Raw genomic sequence first — 7,587 nt, forward strand, 5'->3', positions numbered from 1 at the left:
CTACTGATACATGTACAGGAAGAAGTTGCCCTCATAACAAGCCAGGTATGGAAGTACAAGGAGATGTTTAGCATCAGAGAGGGAGAAGGTCATGCAGTCCACCAACTTCACTTTATTGATGAAGAGAAAATGAAACAGAGAAGGCAAATAACTTGCCCAAAGTCACACAGCTTAATCCAGACCTGCATGTAGAACCAAAGCCTCCTCCTGAGTCCTGATTCCTGTGCTCTTTACCCCTCACCACTCTGCCACACACAACTTGATGTGCATCAGCAATGATAATGACCAACCTAAACAAGGAAAAACTCAGAGATAAAAGCCATAGGAATCAAGACTCCATTTCAGAGACCGAGGTATCCCAGCTCACTGGCAGGAAAAAAACTATTCAGTGCCAATATTTTACCCCTATTTGCATGCTTTAGTTGCTTCTAGAATTTTGGGATTTGAAGCCAATCAATACAACCTTTTGGGGGGTGGGAAGAGAAAAGGGACCTGACCATTACTTTGACAGCCTATTTCCACCTTTTAAAAAAGTTCACTAACCTCTTTGCAAAAGGCCTACTGTAGACATCACACCCTATAGGAGTCAAGCCAACATACGAATGGTTAATGCAATCCAAGACATCTTCTTACAGTGGGTGCCACTTTTCATGGTTACTCTGTATCACAAACAAAGGAAGGAACCTAAAAAAGTCCTCACAGGGCCCAATACAAAGAAGCCAACCTTGGTCTGGCTGCTTTCCCTGTTCTCTCGCCACCATCCCAACCCCCACCACACCGCAGTTCTCTCATGGACAGTAGAGAAACATGAAGCCCCCACAACTAAGTGCCACCTCAGTATGGTTTTCCTAGTTCCTCCTACTTGAGAGAGCTCCAAGAGTCCTGTATTTCAGCCAGCCCAGAATTTCTGCCAGTAGGCATTCCCATGGTAAGTCCAGGATTCCTGTATTTGTTTCCCAGGAGTCACAAATATCATTTGATATTTCCATAGCAGGAACTAACAGCCAAACTTCTACAATCAAATCCATGTTGATCCTGGACTACATATTCTATCTCATTTTTTACTTTGGTGAGCTGGTACTACTCTCGAGGTACTACAGCTAAAAGCATCCCAAATAAAAAAGCTTTACATGAGGTTCCAGTGCACAGGAAACTGAAAAGTATTTCATCAATAGCAGGATTCAACACCGTGAGACACAATACTACTTATGGAAAGCAACAAAGGAAAAGTTTGTCTGCTGGGATCTTCCCAGCTCCTGTGAAAGACATAGCCACGATACACACACCCAATCTTTATTTCATAAAGGCAGAGTCAAATGAGAACATTACCACCTTAGCTATGTCAATCAAGTCTCTGTAAAATACTCTTAATCCAAGACTGAGTTAGGGAAAGAAGGGGACAGAGCAAGACCCTATTATTTAAGAATGCTTAAGAATAGGGCATCATGGTCTGAGACAAGAGGTTTGTCCTTAAGTAGAAAACAGGAATTCAGAACAAAATCGATCCACCTACAACCCTCATCTAGACTACATATCTGAAGCAGCCCACAAAACTGGAAGTTGCACTGTCTCTTCCAGAAATGCATGCTCACCAGCCCATTCTCTGGGTCTCAGAGAATGAACTGAACTGAAATCGAACAGGAGGAATCTATGTTGTGTGAAGTGCTGGGTCTGGTGAGGTTAAAAGAGAATCAGAAAATTCACCCAAAGGCAGCACAGACAAGCTTCCAAACAGGGACTGTATCTATTTTCTTATCATTTACCCAGCACAGACCATAGTACCCAGCAAATAGAAAGGCTCAAATATATGTTTAATGAAGGAAAAACAGAAACCACTATATGGCAGAAGTTGGTTTTATAAAAAAAAGTATTTGCCCAAATGTCCCCAAACCAGCAGAATTCAAATTAATTTTTGCTTTTGAATGAGCCTGGACTTACCTCAAATAATTTCCTCTAATAGTTTAAGAAAGATAAATATCTCAGCCACCCCCCCAAAAAGGGGAAAGAATGAGGTGTAGACTATAGAATGACCCAGAGACAAGATGATGTTTTGTTTTCTAAGACCAAACTGATCCTCTAGACACTAGAAATCCAATTTAAAAGTCTCCTATTTCTTGCCCAGATGTAGAACATCATGGAAAACATGGAGTCAAGACACAGAACTCTAAACCTGCCATCTAACACAACTATTTTCAAAATTCCCAGCTCAATGGAAGAGCAGAAAAGCAGTCCTAGGATGGGGAGGGAATACAGCTAATTAGCCCGCCTAAGTAAACAAAATCTTGTAGCACAAAGGTACAGTTGGGTACTGCTGGGAGGAGGGGAAACGAACAGAGCTTTTTTCCCTCTTTGAAAAGTTACATGACTCCATAGACCACCCAATATTCCTGACCAAAGCACTGAAGACAGAAAACAATGAAGACGGAAGAAGAGCAAAACAACAGTAAGATAGAATGCATAAAAACATACCTAAAAGTTGTAATTTCTAAGCAAATCTTTAGTGTCATTGTAAATTGTACGTTTACTATCTTGGAAGATAGAAAAACACGGAACATACTTTAAAATGCAAAGAGAAAAACTGGTCAACCTCTATTTCAAAGCTTTAAAATGACTGATGACAAAAAAGAAAATTGGCCTTTTTGTTATTCCAGGAACGAAGGACAAATTTCACCAAACCAAGGCTTTAGGAGAAAGTCCCTCTCAAGATCATGAAAGATGTTAGCTTCCCTTTAAATTGAGCTGCTCTCCCAAAGTTCAGTTAACAAAAGAAAACTGTTAACAAGATTCAACACCTAAAGAATGAGACCAGCTATCCTTAAAACACTTGAACCTAATAAGAAATCTCTCTCAGAAAACTTACAGTTCTCAAAAAAAAAAAAAAAAAAAAAAAAAAATTCCCCTATCCCCTCTCATAAAGATCCTACGTTTGCCACTCAATAAACAGCCCAGTAAAATAATTTCAATTCTGCAAAGCCAACAGGGTCAAATTTACTCAAGACAAATGCATCTTCAGAGCTATCAAAGAAGTCATTTATACTATCAGGAAAGTCACAAAACCAAAACAAACAGCAAACCCATTGTAGAGAAAAACTCAGCTACTGTTCTGACAACACAGAATCTATTTCAGGCTGCATAAAACATAACAAGCAAAATAAATCCAAGGTACACGCAAAATGCCACTGCCTCTTCTTTTGTTTCGGGCACAATGTAACAAGAGCAGCCTGTCTAGGGCTCTGCTCCTGCTGATACAATATTGCTGCTTAAACCTCCCTCCTCAAGGTCACAGGCAATTTCAGTTCTGGAATAAAAGGCAGATAGTGGCAGCGATGGTTTGGGTTATCACTGGCAGAAAAGCAGAGTGTAAAAGTTTATGAGCTCATCAGGATTGTTGTACCATTACATCAGAGGCAATTATAAATGGCCAAGAGCAGGAGATGGGGAGCCAATCAGATCACAGATAGGATGTCAACCTAAGACCAACTGTCTCCTGGCTTTGACAGAAGGATTTTACCTCCATAATTCAAATCCCAAACCAAAGCAATCTGCACTTACTACTCCAATCACTCAGCTGTTTACCAGCACTTCCAGGGAGAAGCCCAGGCCACTGGGCCGACGGAGACTAAGACAAGAGATGGCCCGGGCGGCCCCGGGTGAACCGCAGCCGGCCTCTAGCTGCCCCCAAGCAGGCCCCTGCCCTCCTTCGAGGTCCCCTCGAGCCCGAGGGGCCCCTCCTTGAAAGCACAGATGGGGGACGGCCTAGAGGAAGCCAGGGGGGGCAGAGAGGAACGGCAGGTGAGCAAAGAACTGTTCACTCAACTTCCGAGCTCCTAGCACTACCTACACCCCTAGCCTAAGCCCCCAGAACCCCCTCACCCCAGGCAGGACCCTTCCCCGCACACTCTGCCCCGCACCCCCTTGAAGATCCTCGGAGTTCGGAGGGACCAGGGGAGAGGGAGAAGGGGAGCAGACACCTCAGGGAAAGCCCCACACAAAGGCTGAAGAAGAGAAGGAGAGGAAGGCAGACAGGCAGCCATTTTAAGAGAGAAGAGCCAGACAATGGCAGCTCCCCAGTAATGGGGGCCCCGGACTAGGGGTAGCCCACGGCTGCGGCCTGCTCTCCGCAGCCGCCACCCACTCCCAGGACCCCGCTCGCCCCAGCCCCCTCCCCCACTCAGCTGTGTACCTGCGGGGTCCGGGCGAGCGGCTGGCCCCCGCCGCCGCTGCTCCCGGGGCTCATGGGCGCGTGGTGGCTCCTTTGTTGGGCCCCTCCCGAGGCGGCTGCCGCCGCCGCCGCCGCAGCAGCAGCAGCCCCCCAGCACTGCGAGGCCATGTCCGCCGGGCCTTTGCCGGCGCCCCCGTCCTGGGGCCCGCCGCCGTAGTCGCCCCCGGGGTAGCCCTGGTAGCCCCGGGCTGAGCTGGGCGACGTGAGCAGTTGGTTGAGGGTGGGGGTAGCCGTGGGCTGGGGGTTTCCCCCGCCGGCCGCGGAGGGGCCGCCTCCCCCCATGGCCCCGAAGCGCTGCTGAGCGAAGGACGAAGACGACGAGGAGGCGGAGGCGCTGGAGGAGGGAGGCGGCTTGGAGCCGGCGGCCGCCGCCGCGCCGGAGCCCGGAGTGCCACCTCTCGGGGAGCTCAGCGCGTAGGCCTGGGGGGGCGGGGGGTAGGCGCTGCGGTTGGGGTAGTAGGAGTTGTACTGGTGGTTGGGGAAGCCGTGGTCGTGCGAGTTCTGCTGGGGCCCCGCGTAGGGCTCCAAGCCCCCGCCGCCGCCGCTCTGCAGCGCTGCCAGGCCAGGGCTTTGTTGTCCGCCATGTTGTTGGTGGAAGACGGCGGCCGCCGCGGCGGCGACGGCAGACGGGCTCCGGCCGTAGGGTTGCCCGAAGCCGTAGGCTGGGGGCGGCAAGGCGGCCGCGGCTGAGTGAGGAGGCGCCCCCACCCCATCACTGCTGCCGCCACCGCCGCCGCCCGGCGGCTCCGTGAGGTTATTGTTCAGGGCGGGCCTAGGGCCCGCGTTCCCGTTCGAGTTCTTCAGGTCCGGCTCCGCGCCGGGCCCGCCGCCGCCTCCGGCTCCGCCGCCGCCGCCGCCACCCCCATTGCTCTCGGCCCCGTCCTGCAGCTCCTTTCCCAGCGGCTGCGGTGGCCCCACGGCGGGGCCCTCGCTTTCCTGCCCGGCGGCTGCCTTCATTTCCCCGCGCTCGGCCGCTGCCGCCGCCGCCTCGCCCCCTGCCTCCTCCCGCTGCTGCTGCTCCGCTTTCTTCAGCTCCGAGGGCGGCGGCGGCGGGTTGCCCAGGCTGCTGGCGGCGGCGGGGGCGACCTGCGCGGCCATGATCCCCGCTGTCTCGTCCGCGGAGAGACCCGGCCCTGTCTTCGTCTTCTCCCCCCCTCCCACCCCGCCCCGGGGCTGAGTCCCCCGGGCTGCCCTCCCCACCCGCCCGGGCGGGCCTCGCGGGGCTCCGCTGCTGCGCTGCGCTCGCTCGCTCCTCTCCCCCCCGCCCCGCCGGCTCAGGCTCCGGGCTGGCGGCGGCGGAGGAGGAGGAGGCGGCGGCGGCCGAGGCGCCGGCGGCTCAGCTGCTCCCGGCTCTGTAGGCTCGGGACCCGGCTCTCCCGGCTCATTCCCCCCAAGCCCTTGCCTGGGAATGAGGGGGGCGGTGGAGGCTCCGCTCCCCAGGGCCTGGCCCCGCTGTGACTCTCCGCTTTCTGCTGCCGGAGAAAGGAGGAGGGAGGGAGGGAGGGAGGGAGGCGAGGGGGAGGGGGCGGGGAGGGAGGGAGGGAGGGAGGGAGCGGGGGGAGGGGGACCCGGGACGGGCGGGCTGGAGGGCGCGCGGCAGCAGCCCGGGTGCTGGGAGGCAGAGTCGGAGCGCAGGCTGGACCGGACGCCCTGCCTCCCCTCCCCGACCGCGGCGCCGGCCGAGGCTGCTGCGCGGCAGCGGGCGGGCGAGCGGGCGGGCGGCCGGACTGAGCGGCTAGAGCGCCCCACTCTCCTCCGAGTCCCCCTCACTCCGACACGAGGCTCAGCACTGCCATTTTACCCAGCGCCGTCGCGGCCGCCTGGCAAACCCGGAACGGAGTGCGGAGCGGGCGCAGGCCGTGGAACGGACTCGCTCCCTTCCCCTCACAAAGGAGGAGGGGAGAGAACGAGCGGCGGCGGCGGCAGGCCCTCTGCCGCTTTCGCTCGGCAGCGCCGCCACCGAAGGCTTCGGGGAAAACCCGGCCCGGAGCTCGCGCGTCTCCGGAGCCTGCGCCGCCTCCCTCCTGGCGTTCCTATCCGGGTCGGTCCCCTCCAGGCCGCACTGAGAGGAGCGGGCGGCGTGAACTTTACTCGCGGCTGCAAAATTGGCCTGAGCCCGAGACCGCGGCCGCCTCGGCCCAGGCCTGACCCCCTGGCAGCGGGCCTGGTCTCTTGGCTGCTTCTTAGCACCTCTACAGCACTTTTCTTCTTCAAAGCCTTTTAGAAACCCGCTCTAAAGACCCAGCTGAGTGAGCAAAGTGGGGCCTTACGGTGTACCCCCTTGGCAAGCCGAATGGAATGACAGATCATTGTTGAGGCTTTCCGTTTTCCCACTCCCCTGTCCTCATTAGCCTGTCCTCACAAGGCCCTGGGGGCATGAGGTCTGAATATACCCATTTTACATAATTAAAAGACAGAGAGGAGAGGACTGCCCTGTCACTTAAAGTCAGAGGGTGGCTTTAAAAAGTAGCAGAATCCCCAAAGCTGCCTTTGTCCACTTAGCTTTAAAAAAAAAAAAAGTGGTCAAGTTGTGCCATATCCAACAATGGGATAAGAGGATCAGAATGGGTTTGAGATCAAAGCTGGTCATCTCAACACTGACTTGAAATAGTTGCCACTGAAGCTACTTTGGGGGCATATGACAGCCTTCTAGCAGAAGAACCCAAGCTCCATCTTTGCCTCCTAAGAGAACTTAGCCCACAATGAACAATAGCCCCAGTCTCCAAAGATAGTACCTGTAAGACTATAAACAGACCACAGAAAAGGCTCCCAGGACTGGAGGAACCTGAGTGTTCAAAGGGACCACTGCAGAAGAGGGATGGCCAAACCGAGGTAAACCATTTTCTCTTTAAAGAGAGAAAAGGGGCAGTCTAACAGGTCACTTAGAAAATGGATGCAACCCAAATTTGTTTTCTGTCCTCCAGCTTAAAGATTCTTCAGAGTTTACCATTACACTCTAAGAGATGCTGATTGAGCTGGAGGCATACATAAGAAAACTCCAGATCTACAGGCCCCACCAAATCCCAGCAACAGCCTTTTCCTCCTCAGGCTGATTTGGAATGCTCTGACATGACAGGCTACAAAAGCCAGAGGGGATTCCAGCTCCTCATCAGGCCGAAGGCTGCCTTGGGAGAGGCCCAGGCCAGTGTAGTCACTAGACACCAGGGCCTCCTTTCCCCTTAGATTTTATAAAATGGAGACTTTATTGCCATAGAACCATTATCTTAGAACTTCCAGATTGTGCAGGCCCCTGGAGTTCTGGCCATCCCACTGGTCACAGTGAATAATTCCAAAAATCTGGACTCATTCCTACCCTCAAGAAAATTTAAGAGCATCTGACACTAAAAAGGCATAACCTTCCTGTT

General features: G+C 53.7%; 1 protein-coding gene across 2 annotated transcripts in view; it reads right to left on the bottom strand.

Moving 5' to 3' along the window:
- Window positions 1–5,362, bottom strand: part of ARID1A (AT-rich interaction domain 1A) — a 69,772-nt gene extending 64,410 nt beyond the window's left edge. For both annotated transcript variants that reach the window (XM_014784015.2, XM_087446498.1), the window contains exon 1: window positions 4,184–5,362. In XM_014784015.2, the coding sequence (XP_014639501.1) occupies window positions 4,184–5,320 (1,137 nt within the window). In that variant the 5' untranslated portion in view covers window positions 5,321–5,362. The remainder of the gene's footprint in view (window positions 1–4,183) is intronic.
- Between the last annotated feature and the right edge of the window lie 2,225 nt (window positions 5,363–7,587).

Source organism: Ceratotherium simum, chromosome 22 (assembly GCF_057802395.1).
Source record: "Ceratotherium simum simum isolate JZ-2026a chromosome 22, ASM5780239v1, whole genome shotgun sequence".
NCBI classification, from domain to species: domain Eukaryota; kingdom Metazoa; phylum Chordata; class Mammalia; order Perissodactyla; family Rhinocerotidae; genus Ceratotherium; species Ceratotherium simum.